At 43.4% G+C, this 26,569-nt stretch overlaps 1 protein-coding gene across 1 annotated transcript in view; it reads right to left on the minus strand.

Annotated features, from left to right (window-relative positions):
- ACVR1 (activin A receptor type 1) overlaps positions 1–26,569 on the minus strand; it is a 106,672-nt gene that overhangs the window by 17,920 nt on the left and 62,183 nt on the right. The window contains exons 3-5 of the mRNA XM_054971128.1: positions 13,665–13,928; positions 12,184–12,401; positions 1,154–1,253 (exon numbers count right to left, since the gene is read on the minus strand). Of these exons, the coding sequence (XP_054827103.1) occupies positions 1,154–1,253; positions 12,184–12,401; positions 13,665–13,928 (582 nt within the window). The remainder of the gene's footprint in view (positions 1–1,153; positions 1,254–12,183; positions 12,402–13,664; positions 13,929–26,569) is intronic.

Consider the following 26,569-nt stretch of genomic DNA (forward strand, 5'->3'; position numbering starts at 1 on the left):
AGATTTGTGGTAGGGTATGAGCTTTTGAGAGCCACAGCTCACTTCTTCAGATATCTGAAGAAGTGATCTGTGATCTGAAGAAGTGATCTGTGGCTCACAAAAGCTCATTTCCTACCACAAATTTTGTTAGACTTATAGGTGCTACTGGACCCTTGCTCTTTTCTACTGCTACAGACAGACTAACACGGCTACCCATCTTGAGCTTCTTTAATTAGAGATTTCAGAGATTGTTCCCAAGACTTTAAAAATGCATCACAGATGCTCAACCACTGAGTTGTGGCCTTTTACCTGAAGCACAGAACCCCATGAAGACTCACCAAGAGATCCACATATGAAACACAGTGGTGCTTGCTTGGTACAAAAAGGCCACAACAGAAATGTGTGTACCAACGTATCCAGTAAAAGGCAGTAGCACTGAGCATGAGGGTGAGACGTGATCTGTACACTGTAGACCCATGGTTCAACCTGAACAGTCTAAAATAAATTTATCTTCAACGCAATGCCACCTGCTGTATTTGGCAGCAATACAGGTCTGGAGCTGGTCTTATTTCTTTACCTCATTTCTGGCACATGTTCATCAGTAACAGGTGTAATCCAGAGTAATAGGATACATGATACCTATGAGGCATTAATGTTATATAGAACAGACTTCCTGTCCAGAGATTCCACTGGTAAGCCAACACGGGCTTAACCTTTGGTCTCTTAAACAGATATTCATTAGCTCTCAGGAAGGTCCAGTACCAAAATTCACACAAATGCAGGAGTAATTTTTGCAGGGAAATATCACCATTAAAAGGTAAGAATGCTATGAAGATTTTCTGATAAGTCCTAAGTACTGTGGATACTTGACAGAATCCCAGCGTTCAGCAAGATTTAACACTGGGTGATCAACATTTTCTGCACCATTTGCACTCTGAATGAAAGTCTCATTTGCATGACTTGTGAGTTTTATTTACTGTACATATTATGCAACAGACAGGATGTTTAATCTTAGGAGCAGCTCCCTGAGCAATGAGTCAGTAATCGGATTTAAAATAAATAAATAAAAACACTAAGTTCCACAATACGCTTAATCAAAATTTGGGAGGCAGTTTGCAACCAATGGTCTAGAAGGGGAACTGAAAATACTAAACCCAAATTAACATTTACTAACCTACACACTCCAATAGAGTAATTTGGCGAGCCACTGTTCTTTGCACTAAGAAGGGAAGACCAGAGCCACTCCCAGATGTGCAGGAATGGTCCAACAAGTCCTGTGAAGAAATAAAATTAAACATTTGGGTAACAAATGCTCAAACAAAGAAGGAAGAGACACTCACTTCTGACTTTACAGGAAATGTCCACTAATGAATTGGATTTGCCAGCATGATGATGATGATAACAACAATAACATTCAATTTATATACCGCCCTTCAGGACAACTTAACATCCACTCAGAACAGTTTACAAAGTATGCCATTATTATCCCACCATCAAAACATCCTGTGAGGTGGGTGGGGCTGAGAGAGCGCCAGAGAACTGTGACTGACCCAAGGTCACCCAGCTGGCTTCTAGCGGAGGAGTGGGGAATCAAACCCGGTTCTCCAGATTAGAGTCCCACTGCTCTTAATCACTACATCAAGCTGGCTCTCTGTGAGCCTTCTAACCAACCCTACTAGTACCCATAATTTTTCAATTACACGCAATGGATTTCCAACTACTTTTCATATCACCATTCTCTGTTTCAGCTTGAAGCGCTTTCCTCTTCTCCCTAAACGCTGACTCTTGTAGAAAATTCAGGGACAAAGTTTGGCCACACCACAAAAGAGGAATGACAAAATGAATGACAAAATGAATTTTCAAAGATGGTAAAAACCATCTTTGGATTTTAAATCCAAAGAAACATGCAAAGTAGAATACAGTCACACTAGTCAAAACTGAAACTCTTAAATTCTGTTCATCAAAAAAAAAACCTCAAAAAGGGAGCACAGCCAGTTTTGTGAATGCTTACTGCCTAGATGTCCAAAACATGATTCTGTCTGACTACCTGTTCCTGGTCCAATGCAGCACACACTGCCCTACTCCTGAAAGCCAGCCCTATTCAGCACAGTTTACCCAACCAATGGGCTTTTTCAGCCAACAGGACATTGTTTTTATAACTGTATTGTCAGAACAACACGGCATTTTGGAGACGTGACTGGTTAATCAAACAGAAACAGCATGAAGTTCAGGAAACACCTCCTCAGCCCATGCCTTGAAGAAAAAATACACTTAATCCCTGAAAGGAAAGCTGTGCTTTGAAATCAAACCTTTAAACAGAACTGGCCAAAAACTGAACTGCCAATATTCTAGTTTTAAAAACCTAACAAAAAACCTTTGCAAATGTTCAGTGGTGAAGCTTTCTATTTTAGCTTCAGCACAGAGTAACAGCCAGTTCTTGAAGCCACCCAATATTCAGAAAAAGAACGTGGAGAACTTAAGCGCTTTGATACAAAGTAGTGTTAACTTGGCAGCCAGATAACCAATAAACTCTGCCAGTAAAGACGTTAGCTGAAATATTCCAGGTATGCCCACAAGGTGGCAGCACTTGAATATCTCAAAGCTTTTTTTTTTTAAGTGTTTGAGAATACACCAAAGGAGTGCTTAGTTGTGGTAAATGAGGGATATCCACTCAGGATGTACAATAGTACAGGCCCTTGTGCCACAACAGAAGAAACAGAAATTCATACAATCACAATTTCAGCAGCCCCTCCCCCACCGCCCATACTGGGAGATCTACAAGATTAAACAGAACTAAAAAGTATACATTTGACCTGAAAGTACCTTCAACTATATTAGCTTAACAATATTTTAAAATAAGTGACACTGGCAGATAGATTACTGGTTTTGCTTCCCAAGAAGGGAACAGTGAACTTTTTAAACAATTTGTGCTTAAAAAACACTTCATAGAAATAAAATTGCTCTTTCTGGTTTCATTTTTAAAAAGCCCAGGAGTGCATGCACACTTTGGCTTAGGTGTCTCCTCAAAAAATAGGACTGTTTAGAAGGGGAAAGAGTATTTTCTCCTCACACCAATCTTTGTAACTAAACCATTTTTCTATCTCATTCACTCTGGAAATAATTTTTATTTACTATTCCGCCCTTCCCTCCAAGGGACTCAGTCAGGATACCGTATGTAGGATAAAATGGCGGCAAGGAGACGCCAACAATCCTGTGAGAGTGTGTGACTTGGCCAAGGTCACCCAGAAAGTTTCCCTCTATATACCTCAGACTACCCATCCAAGGCGTTCCTTGGAGGTCCCTAATCCCCCAGGAGCAGCAATTCCGAGCAGGGGAGGAGGCCAATGATGTAGTAGTCCTGTTTGCTGATGGAAGTCCCTTCTGTCAGCAGAAATTTACTACAAGATTCAACACACAGCTATCTAGGCTGTGAGTCCTCACAGTTGCCATAATTTCTTTTCTGTGCCAACAGAAACTCTCTCTGAGCTGGGTGTGTGTGGTTATCGCGCCACTTTTCACAAGACTGTCATGCGTTGTCCTCTTTCCTCTACATATCCTTCCTCAGGATATTGGCTTATTAGGATGCAAAGGGCTCTTGTGTTGGCTGGTGTGAATCTTTGGATAAATAAGGAGGACTCTGGAACGATGCAGAATGATTTCTTGGCGTGGAAAACAACTAAGAGCAGAACCACAAGTGACAAAAGGCACAGATTGGACACTTGTCTGCTTCCCTCAAGTTTTGATGGGAAATGTAGGCAGCTTGGCGGAATGTTGGACAAGTGAGTTGAAAAGTCCATTGGACAGCAGTCAGAGAGCAAAGCTGCGAGACCAGGATGCCTACATTTCCCATCAAAACTTGAGGGAAGCTGACAAGTGTCCAATCTGTGCCTTTTGTCACTTGTGGTTCTGCTCTAAGTTTTGAGGGGAAACTCTGACAAACTTCTGACGAGGGCTCAGCACATGGCACAATCCCATGCTGCCAAATGATGGTCGACAAAAGACAAACTGGATTCTTATAGTACATAATAGAAGGAGCTAAAATTTTTGTTTCACTGCTTCACTACCACAGTTCTAACTTTTATGAATTTACATGTGTGGCCTAGGGACCTTCATTGTTTGCGAGTGTTTTTGTTTTGGTTTGGAGAAATGCCTGCAAAAGAAAACCACAAAAAGTTTTGCTCTGCTACTGGATTTGCCCCTGAGTGCTGCAAGGCAGGGAGCAATCAACCCTTCCTCTTCCCCTCCTGCATCATAATGAAATGTTTCTACAAAAAATTAAAGCTGAGCTCTGCACAGTGGCACTCTTGACTTCATGGAATATTTGACATTTGATTTTTCTCTCTAATTACAAGCAACCCAAAATACCAACATACCTCCCCAATGGCTGAATTCTCATTTTGGCAGAGGATAAGAGCCCCCTACATACACAGTGACATTGTGCACGCTCTCCTCATAATTTCCCTCTCCCTCTGTCAATAAATACAGCACTCCCAGAGTTTTGTTGGAAAGTAGGCAAGAAGTGAGAAAGACTCCATTGCCACGCGTGTTTTGCAGATAGTCTCGCACTCTGCAGGCTTGCCAGGTCTGAGCTCCTTTGGAACAGGGCCACCGGCTTGGCCAGCTAGACTAGGGAGCATGGACTGGAACTTGGAGCTGCAGGCTGGGAACTGGAACTCAGGGTCTGCGCTTAGTGGACTGGCTGAACCACCAATGCAACTGAGAGTTCTGGCTCAGCCGTATCTGCTGGCAGGTGATGAGGCTCCCAAGACTGAACTGCGCCTTGGCCAGGATCCAGCAAAGCAGCGTTATTTTCAGAGCCCTGTTTTGGATCCAGGCTGGGATTGCATGCTGCCAGTCTGGCACTTCGCCTCCTTTGTTCAATCTCAGCCCAGTCCTTCCGCCAACACCATTCCTGAGAAGTAGCCGGTGGAGGCCTAGTGGTTATCTTTGAGGTTGGTGGCAAGATCTCTTTTGCAGGCTCTGGCAAGGCGGCCTCTGGTACTGCTGGAGCATGGGTGGCAAGCGCCACAGCAGCCTCAGGCCCTCCCTGATCCCTCCGGTCTTCCCAGTTCCCTGGCCTTGACTACTCAGGCTCTTCCTCTGAGCCAGTCATTGGGCTGGTCAGAAGGAGTCAGGACAGACTGGAACTGCCCTACTGAATTCTGCTCCCTGCAGAGCAAAATGCCACCCCGACTGCCTGGACACCGGAGTTCCAGAGAAGTCTCCCTTAGCGAACAATTATGCCTTCCATTTTTCTTGCCAATACAGCTAGAGAGGTGGTACATATGAAGAGGACAAAACTTCTTTCTTCTTTGTCAGAATCCAAAATGGGGCATGTAATGGGACTCAAGCCCTTACCTGGATAGCCCAAGGCAAGCCTGATCTCATCAGATCTCAGAAGCTAAGCAGGGTGGGCCTTGGTTAGTAAATAGACGGGAGATCTCCAACGAAGACCAGGGGTTGCAGAGGCAGGCAATGGCAAACCATCTCTGTTAGTCTTGTGTTATGAAAACCCCACCAGTCGTCGCCATAAGTGAGCCATGACTTGACAGCACTCTCCACCATGACCAATAGGAGTCATCCTTGAGAAAGGCATCATCATCATCATCATCATCATCATCATCATCATCATCATCATCATCATCATCATCATCATCATCATCATCATCATCATCATCCATCCATTCATTATAGTCCACCTCACTGAGATCCAAGGAAAATTACAAATGAGATACCCCCTCAAAGATTGAAGCACAATGTCCTTCAAGAGCTCTGCTTTTCCAACCAGCATCGCTTTTATCTTGTCTGGGTTCTATTTCAATTGGATAAAAACTGAGGCAACTACCCACGGCTTTTTTTCTGGGAAAAGAAGTGGTGGAACTCAGTGTTAACTCAAGACCGCACAATGACATTACTTTGGGTCAGCTGGAACAAGGGGGGAGTTTTTTAAAGTTTAAATTGCCCTCGGCGAAAATGGTCACATGGCTGGTGGCCCCGCCCCCTGATCTCCAGAAAGAGGGGAGTTTAGATTGCCCTCCACGCCACGGAGATTGCCCCCTCTGTCTGGAGATCGGGGGCAGGGCCACCAGCCACGTGACCATTTTTAAGAGGTGCCGGAATTCCATTCCACCGCGTTCCCGCTGAAAAAAAGCCCTGCAACTACCAAAAATTTCCTGCTCCTAATGTGGTAGTCTTTCATCCACAAACAGCATTTTGAGCAGAGTCTCACTGCCTCCTCATGCCGGGGGTGGGGGTCCTATATAGAAGATGTACCTTGAGACACCCCCGTCTCAGGATGTTTATGTGTTTACAGATGAGCATTCTTAAACAGGCTTGGGAACAACTTCACAAGGTTCCATTTTTGCTCCTAGAGTAGACAACGTAAATAATCTAAACAGCTGTTTCACTTAGAAACAACATTCTTTCTACCTATCAAGATAACGAGTCTATGAAGTCAGTTCTGAGACAGTGCCTAGTGAGGAAATAAGTCATGTGCTAGCTAGATACAAGTAAGGGGGTAATTTATGGAGCACTTACGCCAATAGCAAAGTTGCTTCCATAAAATAATGCTGGTAAAGTGACAACTTGTCTGGCATGCCACCACAACACAGCAAAACATGTTTCCTTCCAAATAATTCAGTTTCAATAACCATGTTAAGCTCTAGCGCCATCTGAAAGTCTTGAACTCCACACTTTCCACTGCCTTAAATAACTGTATCTTCAGGCTCCACCTGGAGCTCTCACAAAGGTGGGGTACAATTTTTTCCCAACATATAAATTGAATTCTTTGGTGCTATGGCTTGTTGAACATGCTGAAGTCCAGAGGAGTCCATTTCAAAGTTACACGGTGCACCAAGCCATCAAGAACACAACACAGGACAGAAGTTAGAAGGCTTTTTCCTTTTAGCTTTGATTGCTCGAGGTTTCTTTAGGATATTTCCAGCTATGTTCTTCTACAAACACACACAGCAGCCTTTGTGTAAGAAAAATCCGACCATACTTCCAAAGAGACACTTTCTTATAAAACGTTCCATGCAGCTGAAATGGGACAAGAGTTCAACATCTGTCTTTTTTCTCCAAAGAAAGCCTTCCAGTGAACCTTAGCAGCTTTTTTACAAGATGTACTTTTCAGGCCATCCATCTGCTCAGCAACACATCCCCTCTTCACACAAACGCTTCAGTTACCTAAAGTGTTACTGCAATGTTCATTTGCTCACCAATAATCTCTCCGTTGCTAGCACTGGACTGGATTCAATTTGGTTTCTGGCAACAAATGTGGCTGGGGCAATTTTCATTGATTTTACCCTCTCATTACCCTCTTCACCCTCACCATGCTGTTCCTCAGGGGTCCCCGTCATACAGAAGCAGCATTTCAGGAAGCTAAGTGGACTGCAGTGGGAAGGCAGTGGCAGCGAAGGCTTGCTCTGCTGACAGAAGCGTTCTTTTATAGCAAATATTGCAGAGGCAGTGTGATATAGTAGTTAGTGTCAGACTAGGATCTGGGAAATTCAGCTTTGAATCCCCTTTCTGCCATGGAAGCTCGCTGGGTGAACTAGAGCCACCTGGCCTGCCTCACAAAGTTGTTGTGAGTATAAAATGAAGGAGCGAATGCCTCTTTGGGGGTTTAAATGAAATAAATAAACTTCCGATCCAACCCAAGGTATAATTCACCTTCTCCTACATGTCTACAGATGGTGGACCAGTGATCGCTTATGAATAAATATGTCTTCTTTTAATCAGATTACCAGCAATCAAAACTCCATGGTTTTTGTTCTATCTATTAAAAAATCAAACAACGAACTGGTCCAAAGATATCTCTTCGTGAGACATAAAATATTTGGCTTCACTGCTGCCAAAACTGAAGTCCACAGCTGACCTTTAATCACCCTTGTTTTAACAGCAGTTACTGATGTTTACGCCCTTCTCAGTTCCCAAAGCAGCTTACAAAAATTATTAAAAAGAATACTAAACAATGAAAATAAAAGCATGAAATTAAAGACTATTTTAAAAAGTACTCAAACCACATGACTGCTTTTTACCATTTACCTCAATAACTAAAAGGAAAGCTGACAAACACAGCAAAGGACAGAAGTTAGAAGGCTTTTTCCTTTTAGCTTTGATTGCTCGAGGTTTCTTTAGGCTATTTCCAGCTATGTTCTTCTACAAACACACACAGCAGCTTTTGTGTAAGAAAAATCTGACAATACTTCCAAAGAGACACTTTTTTATTCAAATTTTGACGGATGTCCCCACTTTCCCACTGCCACCTCTTTTAATTACAAGTAAACTCTCAATCTGCTCCCAGATCCATTCCAGCTATACTAGAGGATTCTTAGAATCCATTCTGTAAAAATGAGGGAAATGTTTTTCTTTCTTCCCATTTCATCTGAGGAAGTGAGCTCCGACTCATGAAAGTTGTTAAGACATTGAGCTGCCACTGAACTTCTGTTTTGTTTTCTTACAGGAGACCTACACTACTTCACTGGAATTTTAATAAATAATGTATATCTAATGTGATGCCACATGCAACACTAAGCATATATATTAGAAAGCTGACCTAGCCATTCAAGTCAGCCAGAAATTGAAAACCAGTCTGGAGTTGTGGCAAAAGTACAGAGCTGGGGAAACCTAGGTGCAGATGCCTGTTCATCCATGATTCTGGGCCAGTCACTCTCTCCAAACCATGTGCTGAGCTTCTTGGAGGAAGCCAATATAATGGAGGATAGATAAGCATGCCCAAGAATAGATGGCTAGCAGCAGGAAGCAGCCACAGTCAGCACGTCAGCGCTATCACCATCAGAGCATAGTCGGGTTATGAGAAACTCGCATGGCGAAGGCTACAGACACATTCTGAAGCATGTGCTGTTTCCAGAGCCATGAACATGAGTTAAAACGGCTTTCACCATACACAGGAATATATGCCTGCTCTCACCATTTATTGGGGAAACATTCTACATACAGAGGAAGCAAAGAAAATACTCAAAAGCAACCTGCGGACCTATCCTTGTCAGTCAGCCAGCTTTTTCTCTACCAGAGGTACATACCATCAGCCCCACTGCAATGTTCAATGCTCCAGCTGTTCACTGCTGTCATGAGCCAAGGATTACAGACTGCCCCCACCCTCAAATCTTTTGATAATCTTAATGGTTTTTAGGAGCAAGTTTGTGCTGAACTCAATCCTTTCTAAAGCAACGCTTCCCGTTCTAGGGTGGCAGCCAACAGTCACATCACAGACTGTACTCCCTTGCCCAAGAGACTCACTTTCCCATTCCCAAAATCTCTCTGCTGAATTTCTAGCAGCTTTTTACCATTTTTAAAAAATTACAAAATTTCCATTATGGTATGTGAAGCTAAAAATGACATCCAGATGAGGTTTTTTTTAGAAGTCTTAAACCTAGAAAACTTTCTCTCCCAGCTTCCAAAGACACACACATGATCCCTTAAAACGGTTGCAGCCACTCTTGTTCCTGCAAGGAAGTTGCAAATCTCTGAATGTCTGCTCTTCAAATAACAGACTGGTTGCATTCCAGTGAACTGCACAAGTAGCTCTAAGTGCCCTGAGAGAACGTTTGACTTTTTTCAAATGAGACATTGACCCACAGATGCCTAGAAAAGTAACTTTTGAAGCTTGTACAAATCACATGCATAGGGGTTTTTTTTAGAAGCACATGGGTGCTGCAGTTAAAGGGGGGATCTAAATTCTGAATATCAGAAGAGCCTGATCATATTTAGGAAGCATTCTGCATCAGGATAATTTTATAGACAGTGCATCCACCAAAAAAAACCCTACTTATGCTTGAACTATTCAGTGTCATTCAGATATTGCAGATGAAACTGTTGGGTTTTTTTAATCATTTCTTCAAACCCCAGCAGGTTCTGATATTTGAATGCAGGCAACCCAACAGATTCGAGTTTGTTCACTGGAGTCAAACCAGAATTTCAAAGCAAGATTTCAGACGGTTTCACAGTAATTAGAGTTTGTACCAACTGCAGGGGTTTTTTTGTGACATCTGAAGTCACAAACCATGATTTGACCCACTTGGGCCGCAGAGAAGGCAGTATAAGGAAGATTTTTCCTGATGGGGGGCAGAGAAGATGCAAAAAGTAGAGAAACTGCTTACGCATTGAGTGAAATTTATTAGTCACAATGTGTAGAGCAGGGCTTTTTTTCTGGGAAAAGAGGTGGTGGAAGTCTCTATTATCTCACGCGCAGAAATGCGTGATGATCTCACTTCTAGAAGTGACGCCACTTCACGGAACCCAGCACAATGCATTACGATGAGATAAATGTTAGTAAGCTTGGGAAATTACACTATTATGAGAAACAGTTTGTTTCCTTTCTATATCCTCTACAAAAAGTGAAATCTTCCATTCCCTTTCCCAAACCGTTCATTTCTTTGTAATCATATTTAAAAATATGCAAGAAGGAGGGGGCCTCTAAATATCCAAACCCATCTCACAAATCTAAATTCTAACAGATTCCCTCTGCCAGTGTAGGAAAAAAAATCCAAAATTCCATAGAGTCTGAAATTCCTAATCTAATGAATACTGAATTTTCAAATTTTCAGGGAGGGTTTTGCTTTACTGGAGCAATTCAAAATTAGATACTCAACTTTAGCTGCATTATATTTATACTTAGTTTAAAATGGCTTTTTTTGTTGCCTGCCAACTCTATCTTACCAATGGCTAAGCTGTTGTGACATTGTGAAATGCTCATAAATATTCTAATGTCCCAGAGAAACAATATTCATAAAAACTTCCTTAACACCCGTATGATGTTAATCAGCTGCGGGTGGGGAGAACCATTTGAGTTACAGCTATTAAGACATAAGGACACCTATATACTGATGAATATATTGATAAAAGCCTTCTGTGACTTGGACACAGCTATCCATTCCTAGCATAAAACTGGAATAACCATAACTGATATTTTAACTAATACAAATAACCATAACTAATATATTTAACTAACACAGAACCAATCTGCATTCAAAAGCTGTGGGGGCCATAACAATGTCAACTTCAGTCAACAAAAGAATGAAAGCAACATACACACACACAAACATGAACAGACCCACCCACCCTCATGAAAAGAAAGCAGAATGAATTCAAAGCAGCGCGCGCGCGCACACACAGCCTCCCATCCCCATGAAAAAAAGCAGAATGAACTCAAAGCAGCTTACCCTCCTCTGCAGAGCCTGTGCTGGGCCCCAGCTTGCTCTCTCTCACTCACTCAAGAAAGCAGAATGAACTCAAAGCAGCCTAACCTCCTCTGCAGAGCCCATAGGGCCAAATGAGGAAGGAATCACGTGGGCAGATTCTAGAGCTGCTGGAATGCCATTCCGGAGCATTCCCCCTCAAAAAACGCCCTGGTGTAGAGTGATCAGAATTGTTGCACTAACCACTGTTAAAATAAGCTATAATTCACTGAGCAACGCAGCTTAATGCACATCTCTTATATTTTAGCTATCCTTACTAGTTCACAAAACTACAATCATAGCTGTTTATTATTGTGCTTTTATTTAATCACCTTCTTCCTCTAAGAAACACCCTATCTTGGTCAGCATCATGTGGGCAAATAAATAAATTCAGAGTTATGTATATAGGGCCCCGTGGCACAGAGTGGTAAGCTGCAGTACTGCAGCCCAAGCTCTGCTCATGACCTGAGTTTGATCCTGGTGGAAGCCGGGTTCAGGTAGCTGGCTCAAGGTTGACTCAACCTTCCATCTTCCCGAGGTTGGTAAAATAAATACCCAGTTTCCTAGGGGTAAAGTGTAGATGACTGGGGAAGGCAATGGCAAACCACCCCATAAAAAGTCTGCCAAGAAAACACCAGGATGCGACGTCCCCCCATGGGTCAGTAATGACTCGGTGCTTGCACAGGGGACTACCTTTACCTATATAGGATTTACTTCATTTTGTCTTTATAATCATCTTTCAAAGTAAATTACACAGAGATAGTGGTCTGCCCAAGGCACTGCAATCAAGAGTGGATTCTGATGCAGGCGTCAGCAATCAAATCCCAATACTCCATCCTCCGCACTACATTGTCTTCAGATCCAATGTTTCCAAAAAGGTAGTAAAAAAGGAGACATCGCGTAGCACTCGGTATTTCATGAGTCACGTTTCTGGCAGACTGATCAAAAGCTGAAGCAGGGAAAATGCGATGTGAATAGTAACAGATCATGAGACAGGATTACTTACTGCCAGCGTGCTGTCACCAACGTTTGAGGCTATGAGTCCCTCGATTGTTCCATACTCTGCATCTCTCGAGTTGAGCCTTTCCATATGGTGCTGCTGCACTTTTCGGATGATCAGCACAGCTATGGCTGAAAATATCATCAGCACTATAACTGGAGCAAGTATAAAAACGATGAGCATTTCCTTGGGGTAACCCGCCAGTTCCCCTTGAAGCGGGTGCCCTATGTAAGAGAAAACAAGACAGACAGTTAGAGACTCTCTCCATGCAAGAGAAAACTGAACACTATTTGGACAAGATCAACTGTAGAGATAAATCTAAGGGCAATTGAAATGTATTGTCTTACGCATGTTTACACAGTTTAGATGCAGAACTCAGCTATGTTCAGACCAAGAAGCAAAAGTGAGGTGCTGGAGCTAGAACTTTACCCCCTCTCCCCCAATCTTTTGAGTTAAAGAGAATTTGTCATATAGTAAAGATACCAAACAGACCAACCTCCTAATGTGAACCTTGGAGTCGTTTTTGAGATTCACAAATCCAAATTCATAAACAGTCATACTGCTAACAAATGGTGTTTACAGTGTACTAGCAACATGTGCTCTGACAGTAAAAGATCAGTTTTATTTCTTTTTTATTTTCTACCCAAACTTTGCATAGTCTACTACAAGTTAGCTTAAGTGCTTGGATTCCAGGTTTCTTTGACCTAGTCAAATGGTACCCTTGTCTCACTTTGTTCCTCATCTTTACATACCAGTTTATTACTGCTTAAGCCATGTATTTCTTCCTGAGCTCTTACGTTGTCGTCTTCCCTATATAAGCAACAAAGCTGCCTTATACCAACTCAGGCCAGTAGCTCTATATACTTCCACTGGCAACAGCTCTGTGGAACCTCAGGCAGAGGGAGGACTTCCATTGAACCTGTTCTCCCAAATTCTTTAATCAAAGATGCTAGGAATTTAACCCAGGACTGTTTGCACAAAAAGCATGTGCTATACCAATGGCACAATGGCTTCACTCTGTAATGTAGCATTTTAGTGGGGACCCACCAAGTATAATGTCTCCAATCAACGGATAAAATAAACCAATGCTGCAATTTTCCAGGTAGTTACACGAAATGTAGATCCTTGCTAATGTTTTTGCCTTGAACTCATACCCTAATCTGAGTCCAGCAACAATCCAAACATCAGATCTTAAACAGTAGCTTGGATTCTGAATTTATTCATTTCCTACATAGACAGATTAAAGTTCTGTCACATCACCCCCTTTTGACCTGCTTAAACAGTGGCATACACAACTAGCATCTTTTCTGCTCATATGTGGCTTATAAAAGCCACACTATGGTCCAAAGCTATGAATTAAACATGATTCTCCCAAATCCTATACCTCAAAATAAAGCTGAATACTTATCCAGCAAAGCCTGAGCATTAGAATGACAATTCTCACTCCCTTCCCCGCACCAAGAAAGAAAAACAAATGTAGCTTTCACCTTTTGCACGCAGCTGTGCTGTAATATTTACGTTACACAGGTATCCTTCACAGCACTGAACAGCTTGATCGAGAGAGGGAGGTGTGTTGCATGTCATTTTCCCCTGTTCATAGACTTGGAAGCAACCCTTCTGATACACTTTGGCACCGTTATTGATGCTCAAGGAGGCAAAGCACCGATGACCTCTACAGCGGTCGCCATTCCCACAGGACATGCCTTCACACACGCATTCGAAGTAGACCATGTTCTGTTTCAGCTCATCATCTGCACAGAAAAAGAAAGAAATAAGTAACGTCATTCCACTAGCCAAGTTACATGCAAGCAAATGTATGGTTTTTATTTCCAAAATTGTTTTGACTTGGTGAATCTGCTTGCCTATATGTGCGTATATATACATATATGCATGCCTGTGGCTGTCTAATCCAAGAAACTACACAATAATACAAGGGGTTGAGCTTTTGGTCTGCAAAGAGATTCAGAGGGTTACTTCAGTCCAAGCTTATCGGAATAACTCTAAATAGAACTGCACAGTCAGTGTATTTTGACGAGCTTATAGTTTGAAGGTGTAATCCAAGAACTGAAGGCTGGGAGGTGCCTCTCCAAATGTGTGGGGTGGGACACTCTATTACAAGTTGCCACCAAAACTTCAAAGGAGCTTAAATAATAGCGTACAGAAATCTGCATGATTTCCAGAAGTGCAGTTACTTCATCCCTTAAAAAAAAGAAAGAACCTAAAACATAACACTTGAGGATCCATCCAAACCTGGAAGACATTCAAATTACCCACTTTATAGAGTATAAGCTTTCCCAGTAATATTAGGCTTAGCCTTTAGAACAGATTCACATGCTTTGTCATTTAGATATCACACCAAGCCACGGTTAAGTTTCCTTAACTGTGGTTTGGCACGATGCCTGACTTGAGCTGCTATCTCAAATCTGGTCAGATTCCACTTGCTTTCGTAAACTCATATTCTGAAAGCCAGAGCTCATCAGCAATAGGATATTCCCACAGCCTATCACATTTTCTCCCTCTTTTTCCATGAAAACAGAACAAAAAACTACTTGGATGCTTTCAGCAGGTATTACGAGGCAGTAATATTTGCAACAAAACCCATTCCTCTATGCAGGTCGCATCTGTCAGGTCTTACCTTACCCCCCCCCCCCAATCTTCCTAGTCAGGGGCCAACATCTTTCTTCTAGAAGGAATGATTAATTTCAATAATTTAAACAAGTGACTACAGAGAATGTTATAACATTTAAGAGGACCTGCAAGTGAAGCATAATTTAGAGAGAAATAGGAGAATTTTTTAACCTCTTTGGTTTCATTATCAATCATGAAAGACTCAGAGTAACATAGCCAGACAATACCTAGATGATATATTGTCGAAGGCCTAGATGCATTTCGATTTATTCTACCACAAGTCTCACCTCTGCTTTCTAGGTATAACCTCTAACAGAAGGTTTGAAAACCCTAACCACCTTGAAAATGCCTTCTGGTACCTGCCTAGAGCTTCAACTTCCCACCAGCAGCTGGCAGAAGACAAAAGCTATGCTCCAGCATATTGGCAGAACAAGCAGGTGAGTCAGTCTACTCAAGCTTTAGAAGATGAGGCTGAGCTGCCTGATCAATCAGCTCTTAATCGTCAAAAACGCTGATCGTTTTTTGAAGATCAATAGCTCTTGATCATGCACCTCTAGCCCGCTTGTTACAGAGGACTTTCAAAATTCAGGGAGCTGGAGCCAGTGATCCTTCCCCTGGTCAGGGGGCTGCAGTGGGCAGGGGGAAGGGGACAAAAACATCTTTTTTGCCCTCTTCCGAGGCCTGGAAGCTGGACTTCAGCTGCTAGATTTTCCACATGTCCTGAAAGCCCTGGGTTGCAGTCCTGCTGCGAAGGGGAAATGCCACTGAGGAAAGCAGAGCTGGAGCTCAGAGTATAGAGATGTGGGGGGCAAGGGGAGGGAGAGGAAAACGTAACAATCCTGTTTGACCGGGACAAGGGAGACCGGGGTTCAAATTCTCTTCCTATGAAGCTCATCCTGTGTTCTTACGCCAGTCTCTTTCTCTCTCCGCCTGACTTCCTTTGTAGACTTGTAAAGAAGCTAACGAAGAGGAAGGGAGAAAAATGTATGCCACCTTGAGCTCTTTAGAAGGAGGATGGGATAAAAATTGCACCAAGCAAATAAAAAAAGACTGATAATAAAGACCAAATGAACAGACAACAATCTGTCTGTTCTTTGAAAAGATCGGAGTATCAGGTAAAACATTTAATCAGTTATCAGTTTCTATATTTCCAACGGGAAAGCCTACCTTTTAAAAAATCTTGTTCCCATCATAGCAAGACAACAACCTGGTACCCTGTGACTCTTAATGTCGAACTCGGCACGGCATTCTACACAGGATTCCGACAAAGAAGTCTTACAATCAGAGCCTTAGAGTCTCCCCCCACCATCTCCTGGCTTTTTAATATCCAGCCTGATGAAACATTCTAAAGAGCTTCGAAGCTTGCGATACTATTCTGTGTTATTTAGTATTTTAAGTTTTTCTTATGCACACTCTGAAACCTGAACTCTTTTCTCCATGGTCTCTGTTTGTCCCTATTCAAGACCCCTTATTTCTGCAGATGTGTCTTTCATGTAACATAACATTTTCCCAACGGTTAAGTTGTAATTTAAAAAGCCCCAGAAAAGGAGCCCAAGTTTCAAACAAAGCCAAGTCGCCTTAAATCCTAAATACTCATAGGACCATGGTGTTGGCTCAGATTGTAAGGGCCGTTTTGTGTATGGATGTTTGTTCCTTCGTTTTCCCTATACCCCCGCCCCTCCCCGTCTGTCTCTTAGATTGCAGTGCCTTGAGCCCTGACTAAGCTTTTCTTCTATCTTTTAAAGTGAGAAGTACCATGTGCATTTATAGTGTAATGATAAAAATAGTTCATCTGCCTACATGTAGGCTTTTTAAAACAAATATAAACACAGGGAAAGTGTGCAAAAATATACAGTCTGCCAAATTTTTTTTGAAAGCTAGTATCTTTGGTGAGGACACTGCTATAAGACATAGGATCCTTACAGTACATTCTTATGCAGAGTTGCTCCAGCCTAAAAAAGGTAAAGGTGTCCCCTGTGCAAGCACCGAGTCATTACTGACCCATGGGGGGATGTCACATCATAATGTTTTCTTGGCAGACTTTTTGTAACTGGGTGGTTTGCCATTGCCTTCCCCAGTCATCTACACTTTACCCACAGGAAACTGGGTACTCATTTTACTGACCTCGGGAGGATGGAAGGCTCCTTGAACTGGCTATCTTAACCCGGCTTCCGCCAGGATCAAACTCAGGTCATAAGCAGAGCTTGGGGTGCAGTACTGCAGCTTAATGCTCTGCGCCATGGGGCTCAGTCTGCTGAAATTAATGCACTCAGGCTCATGAAACTCTACACAGGTTTGCACTGTCAAAAAGGATTCCCCCTCCCTAAGTTGCTTTTTTACTTTGCCAGGCCAGACATATGCTTGATTAATTGGGAGTAACTAAGGCCAGAAGGTTTTGTTCTCAAGTAAGCATACATAGAATTTACAGGCTACAGCTTTTTATTAGAAAAGTTTATTCATATTATGTGTAGAAAATAAATTATGTAAAAAAAAACTGGAGAAAACAAACTGGGTGGTATGACCTAGTGGTTGAAGTGCTGGGTATTGTCCACCACTACCACAGTCCGAAAATGAACCACAGATCTAAGCATTTCCAGGAACATCATTCAACGCCCAGTACAGGGTGGGCTCCAGTGATGTTAGTGGGAGGAGCGCAATGATATCTTGGAGCAGGTAAAAAATGAATCTGGTTCCTCAATTTTTGGACTGGCTTCTAGATATGAAGAAAATTTATTAAGGCTTGCTCTAATAAAAGGGCAGTCCATAACTTAGCCACAATGCTGTATTTTAGTTAGGACTCTGAAGAATCAGATTCAAGTTTCCACTTGCCATGAAACCCACTGGGTGATCTTAAGCCAGTCACTTTCACTCAGCTTAATTTACCTCATAGGGAAATCTGGCAACAACTATTCAGCACAATTTATTGAACTATTTTGAGAAAAAAAAGCTGAAGGAATCTTTCTGCTCATTTTCAGCAACACAACACAACGTCAAAAGTTTTTTTTTTAAAGTAGCTTTAATAGGAACCACACTGACAAACTTGAGAAAAAATAGCATATGGTCACAGAGCAAAACAACGCTAAATGCACAAAACAGCATCTAAAAATAATTCACTGTATGGACCCTAGTTTGCTGCTCCAGCACGTTTTATTTTTACAGATAAACAGCCTGTATTTTCAGTGGCTTAAATACTGCAGAACAACAACTTCACTATCACCAATTATTTAAAAATTTTATTTATCTGGAGTGATTCCCCCATGTCAGAATACCTGACCAAAGCTAGGGTCTAAATGGCACACAGTTATTAACATATCCAACATTTATAGTCTGGGGTCTACACAAAGCAGCCACCATTCTGTATTTTCATGACTAACTTCACCTAATAGATGTTAACTGATAGTTGAACAGACTAAGGGTCATCCATCTATATCCTAGGAAGTCCCTGGTTCAAACTTTAACTTGGCTACTAAATTCACTGGGGCTTATTTAGACATCATAAACAATTCAGAATCATGGTTGTTGTGGATTTTCTGGGCTGTATAGCCGTGACACTGAGAGATCTCTGTCTTTTGGTGCTACACCTCTGAAGATGCCAGTCACAGCTGCTGGTGAAACGTCAGGAACAATGCCAAGACCACAGCTATACAGCCCGGAAAATCCACAACAACCATCGTTCTCCAGCCGTGAAAGCCTTCGACAATTCAGAATCACTTTGTGATGAGCATGGACCTGGTTTATTCTCCTACATATTTCTCCCTCCCTTTCTGCACAAAGCCATAATTGAAGATTTTCTTGTTTAGGAATTGTTTAGTCTAACTTCAATTTGTGATGACTATTTATGTAAAGTGGGGGGGGGGGTTGGGGGGTTGGAAGGGCTTTATTTTCCCAGAGGACAATCTTCCCCCTGGGAAGCATAAAAAAATGTATTAAATATTTTCTCTTTTTGAGTGGGAAAAAATTGTCCTACAAAGTATTTAACTCATTCCAAACCTACAGAATAAAAAAAGTCTGAGGACTTTCTCAATCCTCCCAATGGAACAAATAGGGGTGGAGCAAGAGAAACTCTTTTCAAGGTTTTTTTTAAATGTAAATAATTTTGGCACCAATTTGCTATAACTTGTTTAATGATAAGACTTGAATAAGTTCAGTTTTTTCAATGTTATACAACTTAATAGCCAAATATGCTGGTAGTTCTACCTATTGTGCTTCTATGAGTTTGTCCAAATGCACTCTTTCATTTACTCCAGAACCTATTTTCTACATTAAACTAATTTTTCCTACCTCTCAGATGGTGAAAATTAAAGATACATGTAATATGGTACCAGCAATTTGTAACTTATTCTCAAGTATTGAGTATACTTGCAATTTTCCTTGTAGAAAACGGCTCCTTGGATACTCACCGTGAAGGGTCCTTCTCCTCTGAGGACAGGAGGACATCTTGGGTGTTTCCCACCAACCAATCGGGGAGGCAGGAAGTAGAATCTTTCTTCCTCTTCCTTGGTATGTGGGACCACCCTCTCTTTCCTCAGTTCGGGTGACTCCCCTCAGCAGTATCTCGTGCTTACTAAACCTATACACTATTATAACTGTAATCTGAGAATAGAAGAAGAAAGAACAACATGCAAACATGCAAACGCTCTCTACAATGAAAACACAGAACAAACTCCGGCATCAATAACTAGATTTACAGCCGGAACATGTATAATGACATAATTAACAATGTGAAGTACAGAAATGACAATGACAGATGGACGAAGCTCCAGGGAGGGCAAGATGTCCTCCTGTCCTCAGAGGAGAAGGACCCTTCACGGTGAGTATCCAAGGGGCCGTTCTCCCTCTGAGGCGGAGGACATCTTGGGTGCTCCCAAAGCAGTTTACTAAGTCCTGGGTGGGACGGAGTCTTCGTCCTCTACTACATGCTGAAGAACTCTACGTCCAAATGCTGCATCTGCCGAAGCATAAGTGTGGATATGGTAGTGCCTGATGAAAGTGGATGACGACGACCAGGTAGCTGCTTTACATATGTCTTCTATGGAGGCATTCCGTCTGAGAGCTGCGTTTGTAGCCGCGCTCCTTGCCGAGTGTGCTGTGATTCCTGATGGGACTTCCAGCTTCATAGTTTTGTAGGCCTCTTGTATACATGATTTGATGGCGTATGCAATGGCAGTGGATGACATGCGTTGCCCCAATCTGGGATGTGAAACGTTGACGAAGAGAGAATCCGATTGACGGATCGATTCAGTCCTTATCATGTATGCCTTAAGGGCTCTCCTAACGTCAAGATTGTGCCATTCCTTTTCTTTCGGATGAGATGGCTTCGGACAAAAGGAGGGCAAATTGATTTCCTGTGACCTATGGAATGTGGAATACGCCTTGGGCATAAAGGAAGGGTCTGTCCTAAGGACAACCTTGTCCCTATGAAAAATGCATAGGTCTGGACGGGCAGATAGAGCGCTCAACTCGGAGATACGTCGAGCCGAGGTAATGGCCACAAGAAAAATTGTCTTCAGCTTCAGCCATTTTAGTTGTACATCCTTAATGGGCTCGAATGGAGGTTTTGTCAATGCTGAGAGAACGATACTTAAGCGCCAAGTAGGAAACCTGTGTACCGTTGGAGGTTTCAACAATGTAGCACCCCTCAGGAACCTTCGCACATGGTGATGTGAAGCCAGAGGTACTCCATCTAATGCTGGTAGAACAGTGCTAATGGCTGCCACCTGTTTCCTCAGCGTGGCCGGGCGTAAACCTCTGTCTAGCCCCTCTTGCAAGAAACTCAGTATCGAAGCCTTGGTGGGTTGAGTTGGATCGACTTGCTTGCGTCTACACCAACGATAAAAAGCTTTCCAGGACGCGTTGTATATCCTGACTGTTGACGCCTTCCTGGAAGCCAGCAGGGTGGTTATAATGTCTGGAGGGAAACCCTCTAGTCGGAGATGGTCCCGCTCAATTTCCAGCCTGTCAGAGCCCACCACTCTGGACGGGGGTGCCAAATGGGCCCCTGCTGTAGTAGATCTGGATGGCTTGGAAGTCTGAGAGGAGAGGCTATTGACATCCGGCGCAGAGCTGCAAACCACGGCCTCCTCGGCCACCAAGGGGCGACCATGATCACTGTCGCTTGCTGTTCTTTTATTTTTCTCAGAAGCTTGGGAATCGTTGGTAGAGGAGGAAAGGCGTACAGAAGGCCCCTTGGCCATAACGCATGTAGGGCGTCCGTCCCCTCTGCTCATGGATGGAAGTACCTGGAAAAGAATCTCGGGAGTTGATTGTTCCTGTGAGATGCAAACAGATCTACCTCTGGTTTCCCGAAGTGTCTCACCAGCATCTGGAAGGTCTCTCTCTTCAAGGTCCACTCCCCCGGGTGCAGAGACTCTCTGCTCAGCCAATCTGCTTGGATATTGAGCACTCCTCGGATGTGCTCTGCTTGTAGGGATTTGAGGTTGTGTTCTGCCCAACTGATGATTTTGTTGGCTTCTCGTTGTAGACGGGACGATCTCGTTCCCCCTTGTTTGTTCAGATAGGACTTTGCTGCGATATTGTCCGTCCGTATCAGTACGTGGTCGAGAGTCATTTGGCTGCTGAAGAATTTCAGAGCTAGGAAGATTGCCCGCATCTCCAATACATTGATCGGGAGTCTCCTTTCTCTCGCTGACCACTCTCCCTGCGTTGGAAAACCCTCTAGGGTTGCGCCCCAGCCTGTCAAGCTGGCATCGGTGAATATTTGAATAAGACGATGGGTGAGGAAGCTCTTGCCCTGTAGCAGGTTCATTTCGGTAGTCCACCAGCGCAGGCTTTCCTTGATCGGGAGCGGCACTTGGACTTTGAGGATCGTTTTGTGGGCGATCTGGGACTGGAATGGGCGTAGAAAACCCTGTAGGGGTCGTAGATGGAATCTGCCCCAGTAAATTGCTTCCGAGTGTGCCACTAACAGGCCCATGAATTTGGACAGGTCCATTAGTAATGATAATGGTTGTCTGATTATATTGGATGCCATTCGAATTAGTTTTGTTCTCTTCTCTTTCGGAAGAAACATGCAACCTTCTTTGGTGTCTATAATGAGACCCAGGTGTTCTAGACGTTGTGTCGGCTGAAGGGAACATTTGGCTCGATTGATAAGGAAGCCATAAGTCTCCAGAATTCGAATGACTTCTGCTGTTTCCTCGATCGATGTTTCCAGGGAGACAGATCTTATTAAGACATCGTCCAAGTAGGGATGTAATTGGAATCCCCGCTCTCTGAGTTTGACTATGGGAACTACCAACAGTTTTGTAAACACTCTGGGAGCCGTTGCCAGGCCAAATGGCATTGCTCTGAACTGAAAATGGCTGTCGTGTATGCAGAATCTCAGGAATTTTCGGTGGGCTGGGGCGATGGGCACATGAAGATATGCTTCGGTGAGGTCGATCGACGTTAGAAACTCCCCTTGCTGTAGAGCCTCTGCAATAGATCGAAGAGTTTCCATCCTGAACCGCTTCAGCTTGATGAATTTGTTCACATATTTTAAGTCCAGGATGGCTCTCCAGTCCCCGTTCCGTTTGGGGACTGTAAAAAATATTGAGTATACGCCCTGACCCTTTTCTTCTGCAGGGACTGGTTCCACTGCCCCTATTTGTAAGAGGTGTTGTATGGCTTGAATGGTGATTCGCCTCTTGTGTGGGTCTCTTTTGAAGGGCGAGATGAGGAATCGCTCCGGTGGAAAGGTACGAAATTCTATTGCATAGCCTTTTGATACAATCTCCAATGCCCAGGCATCCGCCTTGGACTCTGCCCATATTTGTTGAAAACTGAGCAGTCGTCCCCCCACCGGAGCATTTTGAGAGTCAGGGCTTCTGGCCCTTATCCTCGGACTCGTGCCTGTTGCCGCGGAGTCCTTGTTGTCTGTTGAACTTGGCTTGGAAGGGGCCTCTGCGAGGTTGTGGTCTAGTCGCAGACCAGTTACGTTTAAGATCCTGACGATTCCTGGGCAAGGTATGGTGCGATCTGAACGTTTGGTACCCGAAGGATCGTCTCTCTGGTCTCCTCAGGGACTTTGGGAGTGCCTTTTTCTTATCCTTGGTTTCCACTAATATTTTTTCCAACTGATCCCCAAAGAGCTTGTCGCCTTGGAATGGGTAGGCCATCAGAATAAGTTTGGCCTGGAGATCCGCTTGCCAAGCCCGGAGCCATAAAAGTCGCCTGGCCGAAGAAGAAGACGCCAGTGCTCGAGAGGCCATGGTCATTGCATCCAGTGTGGCATCTGCGGTGAAGGTGCAGGCCTTCAATATTCTGTTAGTTCCATCCAGAAGCCTCCTGTTATTTTCTGGAAGTAACTGAATTAGTCTCCTGGTCCAGACTACTGCAGCTCTGGACACCATGGAGGCTATGGAGGATGCCTTGATAGACATAGCCAGAGCCTCATGAGCTCTTTTTAGCACCGCTTCTCCTTTTTTGGCTAGGCCATCCTTTATCATCCCTTGGCCATCTTCCGAAAGAAGTCCCTGGGACTGAAGAGCAGCAACAGGCGCGTCAATCACAGGTACCTGCAGGAACTGATTGGCAAAGTTAGGTAACACGTATAACTTTTTCATCACATTGGGAACCTGTTTGTTGGCTGCTGGCGTCAGCCATTCTGCCTTGAGCTGCCTCTCAAAATACTCAGGAAAAGGGAAGACTCTAGGGTTGTTCTCTGATCTGGGGAAGAACTCCCTATTCCCTTTTGGTCTGCCTTGTGATCCCTGTGAGGGGGTTTGTTCTTCCTCCCCCTTTCCTGACTCGTTCAGATCCAGGGCTGAAAGAGTTTTGGACAATAGGTAAGTATAATCGTCCATTTGAAATAGCCTATTAGACTGTTCTGGAACGGTGGTACTTGCTTCTTGTTCCTCCTCTGAGAGAAACTCCCCCTCCTCAGAAGCCTCGCTAAGTGAGTGGTCCTCCTCCACCCATCTAGGGGTTTTGTTTTGCTGCTTTCTGGCTGCTTTTGTTGGCCAGGATGCAGGCATGTTGCTCTGAGCCTGAGACAATCCTGTGGGCTCATCTAGGGAGGAAGGGCTAGGCCCTGGGCTTTCTGCTTGACAAAGGGACCTTAGTTCTTCTCTAAGGGACCTTCGAATAGCTGCTAACATCTCGGGGGATACGGAGGAAGCACTTACATTGTCTTCTGGAGTGCTGTGTCTGGAGCCCTGCGCCGGTATAGGTGAAAATTGCCTCGACTCCCCCGCCGGGAGGTTGGCAACCTCGGCAATGCTTTTTGGCGGGAAACGGGCCGCAGCGGCTGTTCCCGCCGAAACAGGGCTTTTTGCAGCCGCGCTCTCTCCTGGCGTCTGCTGACGACGCGCGGCTCTCCCCGGCTCCGTCTGCAACAGACGGGGCCGTTTCTTGGTGGGCTGTGCTCCGTCGTCGCGCACTCTTCTGCCGGGGGGCCGATCAGGCCTCAAAGGCGAGTCGGACCCGGCCGGGCCTGTTTCCACCGTCGGGAGGACGGTTCCTGGAGAACAGCCCTCAGCCCTTTCCAAAAAGGATTCCTCCGAGTCCGATGACTCCTGTTCCCTCATCTGTCTCTCCATTCCTAATTAGAGGGATGTTTCCCTCTGTCTTCCCCTCTATCTTTTTTTTTTTTTTGAGAGAAAAAAGGAAGAAGAGGAGAAGAAGGACAAAGGTGGAGGGATGAACAGACGAGGTGGGAACAGAGGTAAAGGTATGACAGATAATAGAGGAAAAAAAAAACACTAAGACAAAGATATGATCAAAAGGTAGCAGAGCTAGCCTATTGAGAACTGCTCTCCCCTGAGGCAGGAAAAGAACTGAGGAAAGAGAGGGTGGTCCCACATACCAAGGAAGAGGAAGAAAGATTCTACTTCCTGCCTCCCCGATTGGTTGGTGGGAAACACCCAAGATGTCCTCCGCCTCAGAGGGAGAAAGGTATTTATACTTTAAATTCCATAAATACGGTAAATAGAACGATTTTATACGCTAACTAAGATATAAAAGACACGTTTAATGTTGCTAAATCTGTAAAAGGAGTTTAGGTTTGATAGGAAACGACTGCATATAATTTCCCCACAAATTTTGGGTTGTTCCCAAAAAAATCAGGGTCCCTCCCACCCCTCCATCCCTGGAGAAAATTCCAGAAATTTTAGAACTATTGGTGCTGTGATGATGGCCAGATATGGAAGACTGGTGTTTAGGAAGAGGGCAAGGACTGAATCAGACTATACCCAGAACAACAGTATTTGAGTAAGAGATACTCTTTGGAGCTGAAGGGAGATGGATTTTTAGGACTTGCTAAACAATATCCCAGAGAATGTGTTCCATTCCAGCACAGAATCGTCCACACTCCCAGGTTTTACATACTAGGAAAAACATTCTCTCCCCTCCACTTATTTAGCTTCCTTCTCTGAATGGAAGGAAAAAGTTTTTTAAGAAACTCATACACACCAATTATAATTTAGGATGCACAATATTTACCAACAGACACAACCACATGCTAGCGAAGGAAAAATCTTCAACCCCACACGCTTCTACAGCAAAGACTCTTCCCACAAGAACATGAAAAATGGCAAAGGATCAATGTTACTGTCTACAACAATCTGAAAGCCCTGATCAACTATGGTCCTCTTCCCCCCCTACTCCTACAAATCCACATTACACTCATCTGTGAAAGAGACAGTCAAATCTATTTTCATGAGTAAGTTAAAAGCACGTAACATTCCCACTGCTAACAGGATTGCTTTACTTCTACTTCGAGGGGAGTTTTTTTATCATATTCAGTAAATACAAATAAAAAGAGTTTGTAGAGACAGAAACACACGCAAATGAAAAGGCTAATCTACAAAGTCTCTGTGTATCATGTGCCACAAACCACAACATACAATGCATCTGCCAGAGGAGCATACTTTTTAGTGTCTGCCCTGCCCATTTTGCATTACTTTATTAGTTCAAATATTAGAAAGTATTAATGCACCTTCATAAACCTCATTTTAGTCACTGGTTTTTAAAAGGCATTAGGTTTTTACAATTCCCTACCTACAAGTGAAAGTAATTAAAGATTTGTCCAGATGTTATTTTACAAAGAAAAGAAAGAAGAAATGCAATGTAGCTCATCAACGGTATGAAAGAGGCTAGCATATATTTGATTTCTTCCTTAATGTGGTAGAATTGCAAGCAGGTATATTATAAAGAAGTCAGGATAATATATATTGAGTCAAATGAAAGAACATGCATTATCTACAAGAAAGAAGAAACAAGTTAGAAGTGTTGCATGCCAGAAGTACATTTAATATCTTCCATGTAAGAAACTTTCACAAGGCCTGGGGTAATTGGAGTACTTTCTCAAAACTGAGATCACTCTCTCTACCTACAAAATTCATGGGGGATACACATATAACCAAACAACCCATCCATAAAGGGAATGGAATACTAATGTGGTATACCTTAGTGTGCCTGGAAAATTTGTTAACATTCAGGGGCTAAGGCAAAACTGTTTAATATTCTGAAGCATTTTAAACTAGGGGTGTGCAATCTAGATCTGGGATTCGGGGGGGGGGGAGGCAGATCTTTGCTGATCCAGCTGAATCTGGCTTTCCCAAATCAAATCAGAAAATCCTAGGTATGACTCAGGAACCCAGACCCAAACACCTTAGTAAATCCAGGAAATGTGGCTTCAGCCTCTAGCTGGCTTCTTCCTGGGCTTCTCTCGCTTTTTTCCAAGAAGGGGGGGGGCATATCCATGCAGGAGCTCTCCTTGTCTGCTTGGCTTCTGTGAGTGACACTGGTTCAGCTGAGCTAAGTT

Source organism: Eublepharis macularius, chromosome 2 (assembly GCF_028583425.1).
Source record: "Eublepharis macularius isolate TG4126 chromosome 2, MPM_Emac_v1.0, whole genome shotgun sequence".
Taxonomy (NCBI): domain Eukaryota; kingdom Metazoa; phylum Chordata; class Lepidosauria; order Squamata; family Eublepharidae; genus Eublepharis; species Eublepharis macularius.